Below are 23,672 nucleotides of genomic sequence, written 5' to 3' on the forward strand. Positions count from 1 at the left end.
GAGCCGGGGGCTGACACGCGTAGCCGTAAATGGGGAGTTACTATACAGGGTCACCCAGCTGAGAGGGGAGGTAATTGAGCAGTTACTGGTGCCAGGGACATACAGACGCAGGGTGTTAGAAATGTCCCATACACATGCGTTAGGTGGTCACCTGGGCATGGAAAAAAACCAGGAACGGATCCTGCTGAGGTTCTATTGGCCCGGTTGTCACCAAGAAATCTGCCAGCTAACCTCCCCAGTGGCCCACTTTCGTAGCCCCTTAGTGCTATTTCCTATTATTGAGGTGCCCTTCGATCGTATAGCCATGGATCTAATGGGACCCCTGATCAAGTTTGCCAGAGGGCATCAGTATATCTCGATGGTACTAGACTATGCTACACGATACCTGGAGGCCATTCCACTACGTAACTCCTCCGCCAAGTGTATCGCCAGAGAGTATCTTCTCTAGAACGGGGACGCCTAATGAGATCCTGACGGACCAAGGGACCCGTTTATGTCTAAGGTGATGAAGGAGTTGTGCAAAACCCTGCAAATCACCCAACTCCACACCTCAGTCTACCATCCACAGACAGATGGCTTGGTAGAAAGGTTCAATAAAACCTTGAAGGCCATGTTAAAGAAGGTCGTAGAGAAGGACTGCCAGGACTGGGACTGTCTACTACCGTACCTTCTATTCTCCATCAGAGAAGTCCCATAGGCCTTGACTGGATTCTCCGCTTTTGATCTTTTGTATGGTCGACACCCCCGTGGGCTCCTCGATGTAGCAAAAGAGACATAGGAGGCAAAGTCTACACCCTACTGGAGTGTGATCGAGCATGTGGCCCAGATGCAAGACAGGATTGCCAAGGTGATGCCCATCGTGAGAGAACACCTCCTCAAAGCCCAAGAGGCGCAGTTGAGAGTGTACAATTGGTCGGCGAGTATGAGACACTTCAACCCTGGGCATCTAGTACTGGTGCTGGTACCTACGGTAGAGAGCAAATTTCTGGCCAAATGGTAATGCCCCTAAGAAATAGTTGAAAAGGTTGGGGATGTCAACTATAAAATCCACCAACTAGGAACAAGGAAGCCCTGCCAGTTATACCATGTCACCCTGATTAAGCCATGGTGAGATAGGGAGCCAGTGGAAGCTCCATGTTCGGTGGCCAAGCCTGAAGCTGACGTGGGAGAAGTCAAGGTGGCAGAGACACTGTTTCATGCCCTGAAGCAACAGTGCCGCAAGTTGTTAGAGTTGTTACAGCGGAACAGAGACCGGCAGTATTGTGTGTACTTCATGGCGGTATTGTGTGTACTCTATGGTAATATTATGTGTGTACTCTACGGCAGTATTATGTATGTACTCTGTGGAAGTATTAGGTGTACACACTATGGCAGCAGGCTCGGACTGTCCCATAGGGTAAAGGGAATCCTCCGGTGAGCCTCTGTGCAGATCTGAGCCCCAACCCCACTGTATGGGCAGTACATAATTCACTTGATTCACTCTGTACAGAAAAAAACAGCATCTCATCATTCATCAACCAAACTACAATGTTTATTATTATATAGAAATATAGGTACATTTGTAGTGTAATATTTGTATGCAGGTGTAAAGTGGGCCCCCCAAAGTCAATGTTACTGGTGGGCCCATGGCACCCCAGTATGACACTGTATGGCAGTATTATATGTGTACTCTGTGGCAGTATTATGTGTGTACTCTGTGGCACTATTATGCGTGTACTCTCAGGGCTGTGCAGTCGGAGTCAGGAAAATTAAGGAGACTGAGATGGAGTCGGAGGCTTGGTTTACCGATCCACAGCCCTGTCTCTATGGTAGTATTATGTGTACTCTATGGCACTATTATGTTGACTCAATGTGATTTCCATGCCGAGGACTTTTAGGCTGTGTGCACACGTTCCGGATTTTTTGCGTTTTTTTCCATTTTTTCGCTATAAAAACGCCAGTAGCCCTGACGGTGACCCCAGGAGCGTGGGATCCCTGACAGTGACCCCAGGAGCATGTGAGTCCTGATGGTGACCCCAGGAGCCCTGACGGTAACCCCGGGAGCCCTGACGGCGACCCCAGCAGCGCGGGAGCTCTGATGGTGACCCCAGGAGCCCTGACGGTAACTCCGGGAGCCCTGACGGCGACCCCAGCAGCGCGGGAGCTCTGATGGTGACCCCAGGAGCGTGTGAGCTCGGGCGGTGACCCCGGGAGCCTGAATGGTGACCGTCCCTCTGCAGCTCCTCCTGGCACACCTCTGCTGGGAGTGAGTTGTTACATGGAGCACTGGGCTGATGTCAGTTATGGGGGGTTGGTGTCCACTGACTTTTTATGTGTATTTTTCTGGCTGAAAAAACTATTTGGGAAGTGTATGTTGACGCGTTTTTCTTGGGTTTTTTTTTGCTTCTGAGTTTCCAACAAGACAAATTAATGTTTAAAAAAAACAAAAAAAAAACTCCTTGCTGGGACTTGTAGTGCTCGTAGCGTCCCTTCTGGGCTGGAGGGAGAGCAGCCAGTGTCGGAGGCGTGGCTTCGGTCACGTGACGGCGCACACGGACTACAGTTCCCGGCATGCCGTGCGGCGGCCGCTGAGTAGTTGGCTGGAGCAGGGCAGCTCCGGAGTCAGGAGGGTCCGAACCCGGTGCTGAAGTCACACGGAGACCCCGGGGGAGGAGCCGCGGGGCGGCTCCGGGAGATGAGCACGACGCCCCGGCCGCAGGAGGCCGCTCCCGGACATGCGTGTGTGGGAACACTGCCCTACTACAGCGCCCGGCTCCGGCCTGCAGTGAGCGTGCGGCGGCGCCCAGCACAGTGACAGACACCCGCGCAACATGACGTCTAGGGGTGAGTGAGCAGTGCGGGGCTGAGGATGCCCCCTGGGGGGTGACGCCCGAGAGAGAGGAGCTAGGTGGGCACCCAGGTATTGGGCATGTGCCTGTATGGGTGGGCGAGAGCCTGACCCATGTAACGTGTGGGGGTCCCACCTCCCTGCTGTGTGTGGGGGTCTGACCCATGTAACGTGTGGGAGTCCCACCTCCCTGCTGTGTGTAGGGGTCTGACCCATGTAACGTGTGGGAGTCCCACCTCCCTGCTGTGTGTGGGGGTCTGACCCATGTAACGTGTGGGAGTCCCACCTCCCTGCTGTGTGTAGGGGTCTTACCCATGTAATGTGTGGGGGTTCCACCTCCCTGCTGTGTGTGGGGGTCTTACCCATGTAATGTGTGGGGGTTCCACCTCCCTGCTGTGTGTGGGGGTCTTACCCATGTAATGTGTGGGGGTTCCACATCCCTGTTGTGTGTGGGGGTCTTACCCATGTAATGGATGGGGGTTCCACCTCCCTGTTGTGTGTGGGGGTTTGACCCATGTAACGTGTGGGGGTCCCACCTCCCTGCTGTGTGGGGGGGTCTGACCCATGTAACGTGTGGGGGTCCCACCTCCCTGCTGTGTGTGGGGGTCTGACCCATGTAACGTGTGGGGGTCCCACCTCCCTGCTGTGTGTGGGGGTCTGACCCATGTAACGTGTGGGGGTCCCACCTCCCTGCTGTGTGGGGGTCTGACCCATGTAATGTGTGGGGGTCCCACCTCCCTGCTGTGTGTGGGGGTCTGACCCATGTAACGTGTGGGGGTCCCACCTCCCAGCTGTGTGTTGGGGTCTTACCCATGTAATGTGTGGGGGTTCCACCTCCCTGCTGTGTGTGGGGGTCTTACCCATGTAATGTGTGGGGGTTCCACATCCCTGCTGTGTGTGGGGGTCTTACCCATGTAATGTGTGGGGGTTCCACATCCCTGCTGTGTGTGGGGGTCTGACCCATGTAATGTGTGGGGGTTCCACATCCCTGCTGTGTGTGGGGGTCTGACCCATGTAACGTGTGGGGGTCCCACCTCCCAGCTGTGTGTTGGGGTCTTACCCATGTAATGTGTGGGGGTTCCACCTCCCTGCTGTGTGTGGGGGTCTTACCCATGTAATGTGTGGGGGTTCCACCTCCCTGCTGTGTGTGGGGGTCTTACCCATGTAATGTGTGGGGGTTCCACATCCCTGCTGTGTGTGGGGGTCTTACCCATGTAATGTGTGGGGGTTCCACCTCCCTGCTGTGTGTGGGGGTTCCACCTCCCTGTTGTGTATGGGGGTTTGACCCATGTAATGTCTGGGAGTCCCACCTTCCTGCTGTGTGTGGAGGTCTGACCCATGTAACGTGTGTGGGGGTCCCACCTCTCTGCTGTGTGTGTGGGTCTTACCCATCTAATGTGTGGGGGTTCCACCTCCCTGTTGTGTGTGGGGGTGTGACCCATGTAATGTCTGGGAGTCCCACCTTCCTGCTGTGTGTGGGGGTCTGACCCATGTAACGTGTGTGGGGGTCCCACTTCCCTGCTGTGTGTGGGGGTCTTACCCATGTAATATGTGGGGGTTCCACCTCCCTGCTGTGTGTGGGGGTCTTAAACATGTAACATGTGGGGTCTCACTTCCCTGCTGTGTGTGGGGGTCTTAACCATGTAATATGTGGGGGCCTCGACTCCCTGCTGTGTGTGGGGGTCTTACCCATGTACCCTCTGGTTGTCCCACATCCCTGCTGTGTGTGGGGGTCTGACCCATGTAATGTCTGGGAGTCCCACCTACCCAATGTGTGGGGGTCTGACCCACCCCATGGGAGTCTCTATGTTAGCACCCACCTTTCCGCACCTCTTGACAGTAGTTTCCATGTTGGCTGGGTGTTGTGTGGTCCGCACTGTTGGCACCTGGGTCATACTTTTAGGAGGGTGCAACACTTTATATGTCCCCGGGCTGCCCATCTGTGTGTGGACCTGGCAGTGTTTATTGTAATAGGCCGTAACTACAATGCCCAGCGCGCCCAGCTCCAGAGAAGCCTTTTATCATTGTCTCGGTGATCTGCCGTTTTGTATATGCAGCTCCCCTGCCGCTGTATGTGTCCCCTTGGTCACAGCCAGTGAGCCCTGTCTTTTTGCCCTTTGATCTCCTGTTTCTGAGAGGGCAGAGATACAGTTGGCATTCCTAACATATGACCTGTCGCCATTCCTGTGGGCGTTGGGCATATCTGAGTGATGAGCAGACAGAGGCCCAGACCAGAATGTATAGTTGTTGTTTTTTTTTGTTAATTGTATATCAAACAAAGATGCAGCTTTCACTGCTTTTTTTTTTTTTAGTTTTTTATTTGTTATATTTCTCCCCTTTCTTCCAAGCTCTCCGCTTGCTGTCAGTGACTGGCAGCAATAATCCAGTAGCTGAAATCTCACCACGCCTGCATGCACTGACCGGCAATAAACCCTGCAGCTGTGATTGTGCAGGGCAGGAATGTATAGAGGTGGCGCAATTCACTGTCAGCAAGCAGAGGATTTAAAGAGAACTTGTCATCAGGGTTATACATATTATACTAAAGGCGCTGGTATACTGACTTACTACGTACTGTCTGTAATTTGGTGTTATTTATTATAGCGCCATTTATTCCATGGCGCTTTACATGTGAGGAGGGGTATACATAATAAAAACAGGTACAATAATCAGATTCTTAAACAATACAAGTCATAACTGGTACAGGAGGAGAGAGGACCCTGCCCGTGAGGGCTCAAAATCTACAGGGAATGGGTGAGGATACAGTAGACGAGGGTAGAGTTGCATCGCTATGGTGGATCGGTGGTTACTGCAGGTTGTAGGTTTGTGGGAAGAGTTGAGTCTTCAGGTTCTTTTTGAAGGTTTCCGTGGTAGGTGAGAGTCTGATATATTGGGGTAGAGAGTTCCAAAATAGGGGGGATGCGCGGGAGAAATTAAATCTTGTATGTGATTGTGGGAAGAGGAGATAAGAGGGGAGTAGAGAAGGAGATCTTGTGATGATCGGAGGTTGCGTGTAGTTAAGTACCGAGAGACGAGGTCACAGATGTATGGAGGAGACAGGTTGCGGATGGCTTTGTACGTCATGGTTAGGGTTTTGTACTGGAGTCTCTGGGTAATGGGGAGCCAGTGGAGGGATTGACAGAGGGGAGAGGCCGGGGAATAGCGGGGGGACAGGTGGATTAGTGGGGCAGCAGAGTTTAGAATAAATTGGAGGGGTGCGAGAGTGTTAGAGGGGAGGCCACAGTGCAGGAGGTTACAGTAGTCGAGGCGGGAGATGATGAGGGCATGGACTAGGGTTTTTGGAGATTCTTGGTTGAGGAATGTACGGATCCGGGAAATATGTTTGAGTTGAAGTCGGCAGGAAGTGGAAAGGGCTTGGATATGTGGTTTGAAGGAGAGATTAGAGTCAAGGATTACCCCGAGACAGCGAGCTTGTGGGACTGGGGAGAGTGGGCAGCAGTTTACTGTAATGAATAGGTTCGATGGGGGAAAGATGATGAATTCTGTTTTGTCCTTGTTAAAATTTAGAAATCTAGCGGAGAAGGAAGATGAAACGGCAGAGAGACATTGTGGGATTTTGGTTAGTAGGAAGGTGATATCTGGTCCAGAGATGTCGATCTGTGTGTCATCAGCATAGAGGTGATACTGCAAGCCGTGAGATTCTATGAGCTGTCCCAGGCCGTAGATGTAAATGGAGAAGAGCAGGGGCCCTAGGACTGAACCTTACAGAACTCCGACAGATAGGGGGCGAGGTGATGAGATGGTGCGCAATTCATCATTAGACGTGTTGGTCTCCGTGCATCGGGGCGGTCCTGTGGTAGTGCCTGGTGGGGTGAGGCGGTCCTGTGGTAGTGCCTGGTGGGGTGAGGCGGTCCTGTGGTAGTGCCTGGTGGGGTGAGGCGGTCCTGTGGTAGGGCCTGGTGGGGTGAGGCGGTCCTGTGGTAGGGCCTGGTGGGGTGAGGCGGTCCTGTGGTAGGGCCTGGTGGGGTGAGGCGGTCCTGTGGTAGGGCCTGGTGGGGTGAGGCGGTCCTGTGGTAGGGCCTGGTGGGGTGAGGCGGTCCTGTGGTAGGGCCTGGTGGGGTGAGGCGGTCCTGTGGTAGGGCCTGGTGGGGTGAGGCGGTCCTGTGGTAGGGCCTGGTGGGGTGAGGCGGTCCTGTGGTAGGGCCTGGTGGGGTGAGGCGGTCCTGTGGTAGGGCCTGGTGGGGTGAGGCGGTCCTGTGGTAGGGCCTGGTGGGGTGAGGCGGTCCTGTGGTAGGGCCTGGTGGGGTGAGGCGGTCCTGTGGTAGGGCCTGGTGGGGTGAGGCGGTCCTGTGGTAGGGCCTGGTGGGGTGAGGCGGTCCTGTGGTAGGGCCTGGTGGGGTGAGGCGCTCCTGTGGTAGGGCCTGGTGGGGTGAGGCGGTCCTGTGGTAGGGCCTGGTGGGGCGGTCCTGTGGTAGGGCCGGTGGGGCGGTCCTGTGGTATGACCGGTCCTGTGGTAGGGCCGGTGGGGCGGTCCTGTGGTAGGGCCGGTGGGGCGGTCCTGTGGTAGGGCCGGTGGGGCGGTCCTGTGGTAGGGCCGGTGGGGCGGTCCTGTGGTAGGGCCGGTGGGGCGGTCCTGTGGTAGGGCCGGTGGGGCGGTCCTGTGGTAGGGCCGGTGGGGCGGTCCTGTGGTAGGGCCGGTGGGGCGGTCCTGTGGTAGGGCCGGAGGGGCGGTCCTGTGGTAGGGCCGGTGGGGCGGTCCTGTGGTTGGGGCGGTCCTGTGGTAGGGCCGGTGGGGCGGTCCTGTGGTTGGGGCGGTCCTGTGGTAGGGCCGGTGGGGCGGTCCTGTGGTTGGGGCGGTCCTGTGGTAGGGCCGGTGGGGCGGTCCTGTGGTAGGGCCGGTGGGGTGTGGCGGTCCTGCGGTTGGGGCGGTCCTGTGGTAGGGCTGGTATGTCGGTCCTGTGGTAGGGGCGGTCCTGTGGTAGGGCCTGGTGGGGTGAGGCGGTCCTGTGGTAGGGCCTGGTGGGGTGAGGCGGTCCTGTGGTAGGGCCTGGTGGGGTGAGGCGGTCCTGTGGTAGGGCCTGGTGGGGTGAGGCGGTCCTGTGGTAGGGCCTGGTGGGGTGAGGCGGTCCTGTGGTAGGGCCTGGTGGGGTGAGGCGGTCCTGTGGTGGGGTGAGGCGGTCCTGTGGTAGGGCCTGGTGGGGTGAGGCGGTCCTGTGGTAGGGCCTGGTGGGGCGGTCCTGTGGTAGGGCCGGTGGGGCGGTCCTGTGGTAGGGCCGGTGGGGCGGTCCTGTGGTATTACCGGTCCTGTGGTAGGGCCGGTGGGGCGGTCCTGTGGTAGGGCCGGTGGGGCGGTCCTGTGGTAGGGCCGGTGGGGCGGTCCTGTGGTAGGGCCGGTGGGGCGGTCCTGTGGTAGGGGCGGTCCTGTGGTAGGTCCTGTGGGTGGGGCGGTCCTGTGGGTGGGGCGGTCCTGTGGTAGGGCCAGAGGGGCGGTCCTGTGGTAGGGGCGGTCCTGTGGTAGGGGCGGTCCTGTGGTAGGGGCCGGTAGGGTGTGGCGGTCCTGTGGTAGGGCCGGTGGGGTGTGGCGGTCCTGTGGTAGGGTCTTTGTTTCTGCCATGGCCCCTCTGCTATCTTATTTGGATTCCGCGCTGTCCTAGCCGCAGGTGTCACTTGTGCAGATTGATCTCTTGCTGGGCTACAATAAATCGCTCCGGGATTGGCACATGCGCAGATTGATCTCCTGGCAGTGTTTGGGAAAACTATGCCAGTGGCGGCGCATGAATAGATTTAGATCTCGGCACAATGATGGGCAGAGGAGGGCAGCGCCAGGTGATATGCCAGGAGAATAGTGATTGCTGTCCTCATAAATCCCATACCAAGGAAGAAAACTGCTCAAAAGGCAATTCCTGAGAATCTGAAATAGCTGTGGGTGTTGGAGCTGAGCAAGCATGTGTAGGAATTGCCTTTTGAGCGATTGCCTGTTATGTGAGCCGAGGATTTGCAGCCCTTTAGGCCTTTCCCTGCGGTCATTACACTTCCCAATAGTTGGGGAGTTGCACTGTAAGCCGTGGAGGTGCACGGAGGTCCTAGATGTGATGTGACTGTGGGGCATGGCATGGGGGGTACAACGCCAGGATCTCGTCCACGGGCAGAGCAGGTGACCCCGGCCATGACACCGTGCTTCCTACCTCTGTAGTTTCCTCCCGTGGCCGCACCTTTTCCTGGACTCGGACTTTGCTCAGGTTGTGTAACGCGTCTTATCTTGGTCATTCATCTCTTGTTGTTTTTTGATTTGTGGAAGGAGGCGCCGCTTAAAACACAATATTGTCACCCGTGAGAAATTGCAGAGAAATGATTTCAGGTCTGCTCTCCAAACTCGGCATTGCTAATCGGAAGCAAAGCTGCAGTGTAAAGCATAGCCTTAGCTGCCTTGTTTAATAGAAATGCAAAGAGATCGGCAACCAGCATCGGTCCCCCATGCTTTACACTGAAGTTTTGTCTGCTGAGAGCATACATAGCCCATCCCATGGGAGTGTTAGCCATATTGCCTGTCATCAGCAGGGTTTTCTATAGGACCTGGCTATCACGGTGCCCCCACAGTAAAATGAAGCATGGGAAAAAAGTTATACCGCCACATGAGCAAAATCGCTGGTGGTTCAGCAGTAAAACCCTCTGGTAGTTGCGGGGTTAATGTTCTGTGGGGTCCCGCTCTGTGACACAGATACCAAGGTGTCGCTAAGCGTTGGCGGATAATTCAATCAACACATCCAGAAAACTATTTATAATCCGCTATTCATGTCCCCGGGATCATTGCCGGGCCATGAGATCCCACCATACAATGCAGCGTTCATCCTGATCCCCCAATGACACCGGGTAGGGTCCTAGTGTCTCCTCATTGGTGTGGAGCGCCCCCTGCCTAATAGGACGTGGGGCCCCCAATCATCGTATGAGGCGCCAAACATTTGTTAGTTTTGGAATGGTTTTTCTAGAACTCTGCTTGCTGTAATCGCTAGCGATGTCGTTTCGTGTGAAGGTACCTTTAGGGAATGGGAACACGCACTTACAGCCTGACCCAGTGCGCCTAATAGCTGAGAGTTTGTTACAGTTGTGTAAAACTGGAAACTTCAAGTTAAAGGTCCTCCATGGTGATGACCCATAAATGGCATGGAGGTCCGCGTCAGTGGCGGCCGCCCTTGTTTTGCTCTCTGGGCACACACCCGGTTGTCCTGCCATGACACAACGTGCCGCCATGTGTACGAGGCTTACTACACCCTGACCTCTTATTACAGTGACTTTCCATGTTACATCAGTCCAACATGTGGGGTGGAAGCCATCAGCATGGCAGTTTACGGTACTCCCTGTCAAATCCTGTGGAGTCCTTGGATCTGGATGTAAGCAGGACTGTTCTCATTCACTGACAACAAGCTGAGATCTTATAATCACCAGGAAGCAAAACCCAAAATCTATAAGAAGCTGCAGAACTGTTACTGATGCATGGAGTAATGTCACTGGTGCTGGGATGGAGTAATGTCACTGGTGCTGGGGGGCTGCATTGATGGGATCCCCCACTGTGTACTGTGAAAGGGGGCCAGTCACTGGTATGAATGTGCATTCATAGGCCCTCTCATTATCTCTAACAGCGGGAGTCCGAGCTCACACATCCCCATCTTTTCCCCTGTAGCCAAGAGATGACTTCAGGAAATCTGCCTGACAGGATCAGGTATAAAGCGCAGTTTACGCCAAATTCAGGATCAGGTGCGAGGGCTGCAGTGTCAGGACCAGGTGCACGGAATGAGAGCTGCAGAATCAGGTGCGAGGGCTGCGGTATCAGGACCAGGTGCACGGAATGAGAGCTGCAGAATCAGATGCGAGGGCTGCGGTGTCAGGACCAGGTGCACGGAATGAGAACTGCAGAATCAGGTGCGAGGGATGCTGTGTCAGGACCAGGTGCACGGAATGAGAACTGCAGAATCAGGTGCGAGGGCTGCGGTGTCAGGACCAGGTGCACGGAATGAGAACTGCAGAATCAGGTGCGAGGGATGCTGTGTCAGGACCAGGTGCACGGAATGAGAGCTGCAGAATCAGGTGCGTGAGCTACGGTGTCAGGACCATGTGCACGTAATAAGAGCTGCAGAATCAGGTGCGAGGGCTGCGGTGTCAGGACCAGGTGCACAGAATGAGGGCTGCAGAATCAGGTGCACGGAATGAGAGCTGCAGAATCAGGTGCGAGGGCTGCGGTATCAGGACCAGGTGCACAGAATGAGAGCTGCAGAATCAGGTGCGAGGGCTGCGGTGTCAGGACCAGGTGCACGTAATGAGAGCTGCAGAATCAGGTGCGAGAGCTACGGTGTCAGGACCAGGTGCACGGAATGAGAGCTGCAGAATCTGGTGCGAGAGCTACGGTGTCAGGACCAGGTGCACGGAATGAGAGCTGCAGAATCAGGTGCGAGAGCTACGGTGTCAGGACCAGGTGCACAGAATGAGGGCTGCAGAATCAGGTGCACGGAATGAGAGCTGCAGAATCAGGTGCGAGGGCTGCGGTATCAGGACCAGGTGCACAGAATGAGAGCTGCAGAATCAGGTGCGAGGGCTGCGGTGTCAGGACCAGGTGCACGTAATGAGAGCTGCAGAATTAGGTGCGAGGGCTGCGGTGTCAGGACCAGGTGCACAGATTGAGCTGCAGAATCAGGTGCGAGAGCTACGGTGTCAGGACCAGGTGCACGGAATGAGAGCTGCAGAATCTGGTGCGAGAGCTACGGTGTCAGGACCAGGTGCACGGAATGAGAGCTGCAGAATCAGGTGCGAGAGCTACGGTGTCAGGACCAGGTGCACAGAATGAGAGCTGCAGAATCTGGTGCGAGAGCTACGGTGTCAGGACCAGGTGCACGGAATGAGAGCTGCAGAATCTGGTGCGAGAGCTACGGTGTCAGGACCAGGTGCACGGAATGAGAGCTGCAGAATCTGGTGCGAGAGCTACGGTGTCAAGACCAGGTGCACGGAATGAGAGCTGCAGAATCTGGTGCGAGAGCTACGGTGTCAGGACCAGGTGCACGGAATGAGAGCTGCAGAATCAGGTGCGAGAGCTGTGGTGTCAGGACCAGGTGCACGGAATGAGAGATGCAGAATCTGGTGCGAGAGCTATGGTGTCAGGACCAGGTGCACGGAATGAGAGCTGCAGAATCTGGTGCGAGAGCTACGGTGTCAAGACCAGGTGCACGGAATGAGAGCTGCAGAATGAGGTGCGAGAGCTACGGTGTCAGGACCAGGTGCACGGAATGAGAGCTGCAGAATCAGGTGTGAGGGCTGCGGTGTCAGGACCAGGTGCACGGAATGAGAGCTGCAGAATCGGGTGCGTGAGCTGCGGTGTCAGGACCAGGTGCACGGAATGAGAGCTGCAGAATCAGGTGCGAGGGCTGCGGTATCAGGACCAGGTGCACGGAATGAGAGCTGCAGAATCAGGTGCGTGAGCTACGGTGTCAGGACCATGTGCACGTAATGAGAGCTGCAGAATCAGGTGTGAGGGCTGCGGTGTAAGGACCAGGTGCACAGATTGAGCTGCAGAATCAGGTGCGAGGGCTGCGGTGTCAGAACCAGGTGCACAGAATGAGAGCTGCAGAATCAGGAGCGAGGGCTGCGGTATCAGGACCAGGTGCACGGAATGAGAGCTGCAGAATCAGGTGCGAGGGCTGCGGTGTCAGGACCAGGTGCACGGAATGAGAGCTGCAGAATCAGGTGCGTGAGCTACGGTGTCAGGACCATGTGCACGTAATGAGAGCTGCAGAATCAGGTGTGAGGGCTGCGGTGTAAGGACCAGGTGCACAGATTGAGCTGCAGAATCAGGTGCGAGGGCTGCGGTGTCAGAACCAGGTGCACAGAATGAGAGCTGCAGAATCAGGTGCGAGGGCTGCGGTGTCAGGACCAGATGCACGGAATGAGAGCTGCAGAATCAGGTGCGTGAGCTACGGTGTCAGGACCAGGTGCACAGATTGAGCTGCAGAATCAGGTGCGAGGGCTGCGGTGTCAGGACCAGGTGCACGGAATGAGAGCTGCAGAATCATGTGCGAGGGCTGCGGTGTCAGGACCAGGTGCACGGAGTGAGAGCTGCAGAATCAGGTGCGTTAGCTGCGTTGTCAGGACCATGTGCACGGAATGAGAGCTGCAGAATCAGATGCGAGGGCTGCGGTGTCAGGACCATGTGCATGGAATGAGAGCTGCAGAATCAGGTGCGAGGGCTGCGGTATCAGGACCATGTGCATGGAATGAGAGCTGCAGAATCAGGTGCGAGGGCTGCGGTGTCAGGACCAGGTGCACAGATTGAGCTGCAGAATCAGGTGCGAGAGCTACGGTGTCAGGACCAGGTGCACGGAATGAGAGCTGCAGAATCTGGTGCGAGAGCTATGGTGTCAGGACCAGGGGCACGGAATGAGAGCTGCAGAATCTGGTGCAAGAGCTGCGGTGTCAGTACCAGGTGCACGGAGTGAGAGCTGCAGAATCAGGTGCTAGGGCTGCAGTGTCAGGACCAGGTGCATGGAATGAGAGCTGCAGAGTCAGGTGCTAGGGCTGCGGTGTCAGGACCAGGTGCACGGAATGAGAACTGCAGAATCAGGTGCCTGAGCTGCGTTGTCAGGATCAGATGCACAGAATGAGAGCTGCAGTGTCAGAACCAGGTGCACGGAATGAGAGCTGCAGAATCAGGTGCGTGAGTTGCGGTGTCAGGACCACATGCACGGAATGAGAGCTGCAGTGTCAGAACCAGGTGCGAGAGCTGCGGTATCAGGACCAGGTGCATGGAATGAGAACTGCAGAATCAGGTGTGAGACCTATAGTGTCAAGATCAGGTTCACGGAGTGAGAGCTGCAGTGTCAGAACGAGTTGCACAGTACGAAAGCTGCAGGACTAGGTGCGCTGTGCAAGAGCTTCGTTGTTAGGACCAGGTGCTCTGTGCGAGAGCTACAGTGCATGGATCAGGTGAGCGGCATTGGTGGTTCAGAATCAGCTATACAGTTTGCTTCAGTTTTAGGTTCAGGTACACTGTGCTGTATTTTAGGGTCAGGTGAATGGCATGGGTGCTGCAGGTTCGGGGTTAGATGCGTGGTGTGCTGTAAATTCAGGATGAGGTGCTTGCCTCGAGACCTGTGGTGTCAAGATCAGGTCCACGGTGCGAGATCTGTGGTGTCAGGATCAGGTGTGCGGAGCGAGAGCTGCAGTGTCAGGACCAGGTGCACAGTGCAAAAGCTGCAGGAACAGGTGCGCTTGTGAGACCTGCAGTGTCAGGACCAGGTGTCAGGGTCATATGCGTGGCAGTTACTTCAGGGTGAGGTGCGTGGTGTGCTATAGTTTAAGGATCAGCTGAGCTGCTCGGGTGGTCAGTGTCAGTTGCGTGGCGTGCTGTAGTTTCAGGGTCAGGTGCGTGGTGTGCTGTAGTTTCAGGGTCAGGTGTGCGATGTGAGTGCTGTAGTTTCAGGGTCACTTGCGTGATGCGAGTGCTGTAGTTTCAGGGTCACTTGCGCAATGCGAGTGCTGTAGTTTCAGGGTCACTTGCACGATGTGAGTGCTGTAGTTTCAGGGTCAGGTGTGCGATGCGAGTGCTGTAGTTTCAGGGTCAGGTGTGCGATGCGAGTGCTGTAGTTTCAGGGTCACTTGCGCGATGCGAGTGCTGTAGTTTCAGGGTCAGGTGTGCGATGCGAGTGCTGTAGTTTCAGGGTCACTTGCGCGATGCGAGTGCTGTAGTTTCAGGGTCAGGTGTGCGATGCGAGTGCTGTAGTTTCAGGGTCAGGTGTGCGATGCGAGTGCTGTAGTTTCAGGGTCACTTGTGCGATGCGAGTGCTGTAGTTTCAGGGTCACTTGCACGATGCGAGTGCTGTAGTTTGAGGGTCACTTGCGCAATGCGAGTGCTGTAGTTTCAGGATCACTTGCGCGATGCGAGTGCTGTAGTTTCAGGGTCACTTGCGCGATGCGAGTGCTGTAGTTTCAGGGTCACTTGCGCGATGCGAGTGCTGTAGTTTCAGGGTCACTTGCGCGATGCGAGTGCTGTAGTTTCAGGGTCACTTGCGCGATGCGAGTGCTGTAGTTTCAGGGTCACTTGCGCGATGCGAGTGCTGTAGTTTCAGGGTCACTTGCGCGATGCGAGTGCTGTAGTTTCAGGGTCACTTGCGCGATGCGAGTGCTGTAGTTTCAGGGTCACTTGCGCGATGCGAGTGCTGTAGTTTCAGGGTCACTTGCGCGATGCGAGTGCTGAAGTTTCAGGGTCACTTGCGCGATGCGAGTGCTGTAGTTTCAGGGTCACTTGCGCGATGCGAGTGCTGTAGTTTCAGGGTCACTTGCGCGATGCGAGTGCTGTAGTTTCAGGGTCACTTGCGCGATGCGAGTGCTGTAGTTTCAGGGTCACTTGCGCGATGCGAGTGCTGTAGTTTCAGCGTCACTTGCGCGATGCGAGTGCTGTAGTTTCAGGGTCAGGTGTGCGATGCGAGTGCTGTAGTTTCAGGGTCACTTGTGCGATGCGAGTGCTGTAGTTTCAGGGTCAGGTGTGCGATGCGAGTGCTGTAGTTTCAGGGTCAGGTGTGCGATGCGAGTGCTGTAGTTTCAGGGTCAGGTGTGCGATGCGAGTGCTGTAGTTTCAGGGTCAGGTGTGCGATGCGAGTGCTGTAGTTTCAGGGTCAGGTGTGCGATGCGAGTGCTGTAGTTTCAGGGTCAGGTGTGCGATGCGAGTGCTGTAGTTTCAGGGTCAGGTGTGCGATGCGAGTGCTGTAGTTTCAGGGTCACTTGCGCGATGCGAGTGCTGTAGTTTCAGGGTCAGGTGTGCGATGCGAGTGCTGTAGTTTCAGGGTCAGGTGTGCGATGCGAGTGCTGTAGTTTCAGGGTCAGGTGTGCGATGCGAGTGCTGTAGTTTCAGGGTCAGGTGTGCGATGCGAGTGCTGTAGTTTCAGGGTCAGGTGTGCGATGCGAGTGCTGTAGTTTCAGGGTCACTTGCGCGATGCGAGTGCTGTAGTTTCAGGGTCAGGTGTGCGATGCGAGTGCTGTAGTTTCAGGGTCACTTGCGCGATGCGAGTGCTGTAGTTTCAGGGTCAGGTGTGCGATGCGAGTGCTGTAGTTTCAGGGTCAGGTGTGCGATGCGAGTGCTGTAGTTTCAGGGTCACTTGCGCGATGCGAGTGCTGTAGTTTCAGCGTCAAGTTCGCTACACACAATGGTCTGTATGGCAGGGAACAAGGTGTGCAGCGCGGGCATGCTACGTATTACGTTTCCGGTGGTTACATAGCCGTGCGCCATCTGCTGCAGGCAGGGCCAATTGTGGTCACTCACAGGCTAAGCTGATTCCCTCCCTCAACACACACATGGCCAAAGCTGCTGCGCGGGCCCTTCTCATTCAGGGACATGAATAGGGATGAGTCTTACCTATTCATGTGCCAGAGATGGGGGGCGGCCTGCGGGGGAGGAGAGGGGGGCTAATTCTGGACAATGGTGGACACGGCCATCTGCCGCCAGCACTGACCCCTCTCAGAGCAGACATCTGCAGGATATAATCCTGGGGGCATCATGGGTCGCATGTTGCTGATCACCTCACAGGAGTCCTTCTGGTGCTTGGCCTGTGAGCCCCCCAGTCTCTTCAGTTCTATGCGTCGCCTATAAAAGCCAACAGTCGCAGGCAATTGTTTTTCCCCCTGCCAACACTTCTTGTCTCCATTCCCAGCCTGATTGTCCCGATCACTTCCTCTGTCTTGTGACACTTACTCTTGACTTCTGGTCTGAGCCTCGGGAAAGAGTTGTTGCTCTCGTCCTCCAGTTCCCCTGCGTTCCTCACTGTCTACATGTCTGCGGTGGGGCACTGCAGATACTGAGCCACCACACACAGGGGCACTCTGTTTTGTATATAGAGCCAAGTCACCACAAAAGGGGTTTACATTTCACGCTTATTGTGCAAACATACTGGTTTGCTTGTAGATCCTGACAACTCAGTGACGGGTTTGCTACAATGGATCAGGTGCAGGCAACACGACTGAAATTACTGTCCGGATGGTGGACACGACCATGTTACAGTGTGACCCGAACCAGCAGCGTTGGTGTGAGACCTGCAGTCAGGCCTTAATATAACCAAATATTGCTCAGGTCTGATCTCCAGGGCAGTCACTGGACAAGTCGCCTGTTGCTGATAGCGGAGGGGCTGACCTCAAGGGTCCCATTGAAATTATTACACGATAGTATCTTGGTGTCCTTCTTCAGGGGGCTGGAGCCTCAGTGATCAGTGAGTAGCCACATGCCTGCAGTTAGAGGTGGGAGTATATACGGTATCTACCAGTGATGACAGTAGGGGGTTAGAACTGTGACAACCTCTTGCCATTTTTCCTTAAAGTTGTCAGCGTCCATAGAGCTCTGTTGTGGATGTGTAGATTCTGAAGTTTGCAGAACTGGTGGATGGGGGCCGGGACAAACTTCTCTGGAATCTGTGAAGCCCATGCTCAGTTCCCCTTTAAGTCCCGGCGGTTTCCCGCTGGCTGTTATCACTGGGTCTCATCGGTGTTGTTTCCAGCTGCGTGGTCTGTGCCCGGCACAATAGCCGTCATGTGATTAAGATATGCCCCAGAACAGGGCTTTGTTTGTCTGCCCCGTGGGCCCATTGTAAACACGGCTTTCAGAATGCACGAGGCGGCTCTGCCATCCAGGGCCTCCCCATTCCCCCTCCTGCGGGCTTTATAGCCTCTATCTATTCTAGATTTGGGGAATATGGCGCCACTCTTGCACAGGGGCTGTTTATGGCACTGCAGGACTTGAATGCTGCAATACTCGACATGACCTGTGGGATCAAAGTGGCGCTGTGCTGCCTCAGGTATTCAGTACTGGAGATATGTGAGAACAAGTGATGATCGGGGGTCATTTTCTTTTACTTCCCTTCTGTTTTTTTTACTCGTGCCAGGACGCAGTGCCCCTTTAAGTGGCCTGTTGTTCTGTGGCCGACAAATACCTGTAGGAGTCAGAACAATGTGCCCCTTCTGAACGGGGAGGCGGGGGCACATGATGAAAAAAAAAAAAATGTGAACAAAGGGAAACCAGAGAGTGTCTTGATCCAGGCGATGGGGGTTATTTGTGTCGGCTGCCGCGCTCCTGCTTTGTGTGGCGGTGACACAGCGCCTCGGCCACCGCCGGCCGTGTAACTCCAGCTTCTGTGCGTTCTCCCAGCCGTAGAGTGAAGAGCTGGATGATGATCCATGACCAGCCCGCCATCACATGACCTGCCGACATGGATCTGGTCCTGTCAGATTTTGTGCGCTCCACTGGGGCGGAGCCTGGGCTGGCGAAGGATCTGCTGGAAGGTAAGATCTGATTGGTCAGTGTAAGGAAAGGCCCTTTTAACATGCAGTTATCAGTTTAATTTCCAGGAGGAATAACAGAGGAACTACAGATAGGAAAATTCTCCAGAATGATTTCATGGCAAATGCAAGTGTTCAGCCAGATATGTCGGGGGAGGCGCCGTGTCCACGTACAACACAGCGGAGGTCTCTGCTGCATACCCCGACACATGGGACAAGAGGCTAAGAAAGATGGGGCACGGCCGACCCAACACACAATTCCGGAGGAGGTCTTATTACATCTTGTGTCGCACTGTTCCTCTGTTGATCCTCCTGGAAATTTGTAATAAATTAAATCAAATTTGTAAATAAATTGAAAATTAGGGAGTTTGCTTAATTATGATTCCAGAAGAGTTGGGTGAGGCCCCCTTGGGAAAGACCCCGTGTAGGACGACCATAAAAATGTTCATCAGGCCAGAAACATTTCCCTTTACACTGGCAGCCTATCCTGAAACCAGACATATCAGTCTGTGACTTACCCTTATGAGAAACACAAGCTGAATAGTGAGTGCAGCTCTGGGGTATAATATAGGATGTAACTCAGGATCAGTAATGTATGTACACAGTGACTGCACCAGCAGAATAGTGAGTGCAGCTCTGGAGTATAATGCAGGATGTAACTCAGGATCAGTAATGTATGTACACAGTGACTGCACCAGCAGAATAGTGAGTGCAGCTCTGGGGTATAATACTGGATGTAACTCAGGATCAGTAATGTAATGTATGTACACAGTGACTGCACTAGCAGAATAGTGAGTGCAGCTCTGGGGTATAATACAGGATGTAAGTCAGGATCAGTACAGGATCAGTAATGAAATGTATGTACACAGTGACTGCACCAGCAGAATAGTGAGTGCAGCTCTGTGATATAATACAGGATGTAACTCAGGATCAGTAATGTATGTACACAGTGACTGCACCAGCAGAATAGTGAGTGCAGCTCTGGGGTATAATACAGGATATAACTCAGGATCAGTAATGTATGTACACAGTGACTGCACCAGCAGAATAGTGAGTGCTGCTCTGGAGTATAATATAGGATGTAACTCAGGATCAGTACAGGATCAGTAATGTAATGTATGTACACAGTGACTGCACCAGCAGAATAGTGAGTGCAGCTCTGGAGTATAATATAGGATGTAACTCAGGATCAGTAATGTAATGTATGTACACAGTGACTGCACCAGCAGAATAGTGAGTGCAGCTCTGGAGTATAATATAGGATGTAACTCAGGATCAGTACAGGATCAGTAATGTAATGTATGTACACAGTGACTGCACTAGCAGAATAGTGAGTGCAGCTCTGGAGTATAATACAGGAGGTAACTCAGGATCAGTACAGGATCAGTAATGTAATGTATGTACACAGTGACTCCACCAGCAGAATAGTGAGTGCAGCTCTGGAGTATAATACAGGATGTAACTCGGGGTCAGTAATGTATGTACACAGTGACTGCACCAGCTGAATAGTGAGTGCAGCTCTGGAGTATAATACAGGATAAGTAATGTAACATGCTCTCTGGTTTGTCACTTCTCCCTTTTTACCTGTGCTTTATATAAACACTATAGTAATCAGTTTTTCTGGCTTTTGCTGACTTTCATTTTTGTGTATTTGCTCCTTGGAACCAGTGTGATAAGCGTCCTGCACTTTGGCACTGGGATCTGCAGGAATCCTGGGCATGTGCCACTCTGTCACTTCTCAGCATTTTCCATTTCTGTTCAGCCTTCATACGGCTACAAATGTTGAGTGTTTGTTGCGATGACTATTAGATACTTGGATTTTTCAGGGCCCTTGTCAGCAGTGGACTGTCAGGATCCACCAGGGATCATGAAATGAAGCACTAGGTTTTATGAATTACCGTAGTTTTTCAATTTCGTTGACTTTGCATAAAACTGGATTGTGATCTATTCCTGCTCATTGAGATTTCAAGGTCTCACCGAAAGATGAATCTGCAGCCCTCGGATGTGTCAGCCAAGTTATTCTTCATAAATAGTATTATTCACAACTCCCCTGAGTTATGTTGTCATATTCAGGGTTCAGTCCTAAAATGTGAACAGGTTATCACTATTCTCAGTGGAGGTTTGTTCACTAGGATCCTGAGGATAGGACATCGCTATGAGATCAGAAGTTAGACCACCAATGATCAGCTGATGAAAGGGCCTGAGTGATCGAATAGTTACACGGTGCCATATGTTGTGCTCAGGCTGTCAATGGGGATCTGTGCCATAGAGATGATGGGGGAGGGGCTATGCACATTCTGTATTCCTTATATAGATAGAGGGTTTATAGGGGAGAGGCTGTGCACATTTTGTATGCCTTATATGGATAATAAGGGATGGGCTGTGCACATTCTGTATTCCTTATATGGGTAGAGGGTTAATAGAGGAGGGGCTGTGCACATTCTGTATACCTTATATGGATAATGGGCAGGGGCTGTGCACATTCTGTGTGTCTTACATGGGTAGAGGGATAATAGGAGAGGGGCTGTGCACATTCTGTATGTCTTACATGGGTAGAGGGATAATAGGGGAGGGGCTGTGCACATTCTGTGTCTTACATGGGTAGAGGGATAATTGGGGAAGGGCTGTGCACATTCTATATGCCTTATATGGATAATAGAAGAGGGGCTGTGCACATTCTATATGCCTTATATGGATAATAGGGGAGGGGCTGTGCACATTCTGTATGTCTTACATGGGTAGAGGGATAATAGGGGAGGGGCTGTGCACATTCTATATGTCTTACATGGGTAGAGGGATAATAGGAGAGGGGTTGTGCACATTCTGTATGTCTTACATGGGTAGAGGGATAATAGGGGAGGGGCTGTGCACATTCTGTATGTCTTACATGGGTAGAGGGATAATAGGAGAGGGGCTGTGCACATTCTGTATGTCTTACATGGGTAGAGGGATAATAGGGGAGGGGCTGTGCACATTCTGTATGTCTTACATGGGTAGAGGGATAATAGGAGAGGGGCTGTGCACATTCTGTATGTCTTACATGGGTAGAGGGATAATAGCGGAGGGGCTGTGCACATTCTATATGTTATATATGGGTAGAGGGATAATAGGGGAGGGGCTGTGCACATTCTGTGTCTTACATGGGTAGAGGGATAATCGGGGAAGGGCTGTGCACATTCTATATGCCTTATATGGTAATAGGAGAGGGGCTGTGCACATTCTATATGCCTTATATGGATAATAGGAGAGGGGCTGTGCACATTCTATATGCCTTATATGGATAATAGGAGAGGGGCTGTGCACATTCTATATGCCTTATATGGATAATAGGGGAGGGGCTGTGCACATTCTATATGCCTTATATGGATAATAGGGGAGGGGCTGTGCACATTCTGTATGTCTTACATGGGTAGAGGGATAATAGGGGAGGGGCTGTGCACATTCTGTATGTCTTACATGGGTAGAGGGATAATAGGGGAGGGGCTGTGCACATTCTGTATGTCTTACATGGGTAGAGGGATAATAGGGGAGGGGCTGTGCACATTCTGTATGTCTTACATGGGTAGAGGGATAATAGGGGAGGGGCTGTGCACATTCTGTGTCTTACATGGGTAGAGGGATAATCGGGGAAGGGCTGTGCACATTCTATATGCCTTATATGGATAATAGGAGAGGGGCTGTGCACATTCTATATGCCTTATATGGATAATAGGGGAGGGGCTGTGCACATTCTGTATGTCTTACATGGGTAGAGGGATAATAGGAGAGGGGCTGTGCACATTCTATATGCCTTATATGGATAATAGGGGAGGGGCTGTGCACATTCTGTATGTCTTACATGGGTAGAGGGATAATAGGAGAGGGGCTGTGCACATTCTGTGTCTTACATGGGTAGAGGGATAATCGGGGAAGGGCTGTGGACGTTCTATATGCCTTAAATGGATAATAGGGGAGGGGCTGTGCGCATTCTGTACATCTTATAAGGATAGACAGATAAAGGGGTGGGGTGTTTTTGTATTTGTGTTTTAGGGACATGGAGAAATAAGCAGAGGATTTGGCTCTCATTAGCACATTTCTCAGGAAGTTTTTCGTGGGTACCCTTGATGCCATTTCTCTACCCCTTTATTGTGACCATCAGTACAGATAACAGTGTAACCTTGGGCAGGGGCACCATAGTTTCCCATAGTCTAGTCTTTCAGTCAGTGCTATGGATTGAGGTTGGTGACGAGACTCGCTGCCCACTGGCATGTTATAAACACCCAGATGCACTGAGACCAGAAAGGAAAGCTGGTATAGCTACCAGGGGTCATTGTAAGGATGAGGAAGACACAGAGATTAACCTCGTCTCACCGGCCACTCATCTCTTCTGCACTGCAGACTACTTTTTGTGGAATAAGGCTCCTGTGTGTGCCCGCTTTCCCAGGGTCTCCTCTGCTCTTGGGTTGTGTTGTGAAGGTCTCGGTTCTCTCTCCCTGTTGACTGGTCCTATGCGGAGTCCTCCATCTTCAGAACATTCCCGATCACTGATCTGTGTAAGCTGGGCAGGGCCTGTGAGATTCTGTGGAGCCTGGGGGACTCTGACTAAAGAGGATTGCCATAACTGATAAAAATGGCTGCCGTAATGTTGCTTCTTATCAGCGAAAGAGATGAGACCTATTTCCTGCTTTCTTCTCTCCTGCCTGTTTTAGGGTTTAGTTACACATTATAATTTTTGCCTTCGTTTTTCAAAATTATAGCAAAACTCTGAAACTTTTGCAGATTTCAGAAAATTACATTTTTTCCTTTAAATTTAGAAACGTAATTTTTTTTAGTTTAAAAAAATACATTTTTAATAAATAACCTCTTTTTAGCCAAATTACTGTACTTTTTTTTTGCTGATTTCATCTGTTGTGCTTTTTTTATATACAGTACATATGATAGCTATTGCATTTTTTCTTCGTGACTAAATCCTTATCCCAGCGCACAACCACTTTCCTTTACTGTCAGGTGTCTGTGTATTGTGCTCGGTGAATGGCTAATGGCCGCCCTTGTTTCTGCTCCTTTTATTTGCCTTGTTGTGGTGACCTCATCTCTTGGCGGACACTGAAGGTGCAGGGACTTTCCAGCAAGTCCAGATGGGAGGTGAGACTAAATTCAGCGTTCTGGGGAATGAGCCAGACGTGGGAGCTCATGTGACCGCTCTGACACATTAAAACCTTTGTGAAATTTGTGAATATCAAGCTGTGAAGTTTAGGAATTTGTTTTGACTTCATGGAGTCTGTGAGTGCAGTGTAGGTGGTGGGACTTGTGAAATATGAGGTCCTGTGGTGGGTGACAACCTGAGCTTCATAGAGAATGCAAGTATTTGGAAAGGTAGGTAACCACCGGTAGTCACCCTGGCATTAAATCTTTGAGACTTTTTTTTTTTTTTCATCTGGAAAAGAGAACAGTCCTTTTTTTTGGCTGTTACTTGCTTTGTTGTGGAGGTTTGGCAGGCAGTGACAGGGGGCGGGCCAGACTACAGTTTACACTTCCTGTTGTCGGTTGCTTCATGGTATAGAAGAAATTTTACAAGATAGAAAGAGGAGGTGGTATTGGAGAAACTTCG

The 23,672-nt window shown here is 52.8% G+C and overlaps 1 protein-coding gene across 2 annotated transcripts in view; it reads left to right on the forward strand.

The window, feature by feature from the left end:
• Nucleotides 1–2,568: 2,568 nt before the first annotated feature.
• Nucleotides 2,569–23,672, forward strand: part of OTUD7B (OTU deubiquitinase 7B) — a 33,358-nt gene continuing 12,254 nt past the window's right edge. The window contains exon 1 of one of the 2 annotated variants that reach the window (XM_077258992.1): nt 2,569–2,823. In XM_077258992.1, the coding sequence (XP_077115107.1) occupies nt 2,811–2,823 (13 nt within the window). In that variant the 5' untranslated portion in view covers nt 2,569–2,810. Of the gene's footprint in view, nt 2,824–17,919; nt 18,089–23,672 lie in introns of those variants that run through there. The other variant, XM_077258984.1, reaches the window with a different exon arrangement.

Source organism: Ranitomeya variabilis, chromosome 1 (genome assembly GCF_051348905.1).
Source record: "Ranitomeya variabilis isolate aRanVar5 chromosome 1, aRanVar5.hap1, whole genome shotgun sequence".
Lineage (NCBI taxonomy): Eukaryota > Metazoa > Chordata > Amphibia > Anura > Dendrobatidae > Ranitomeya > Ranitomeya variabilis.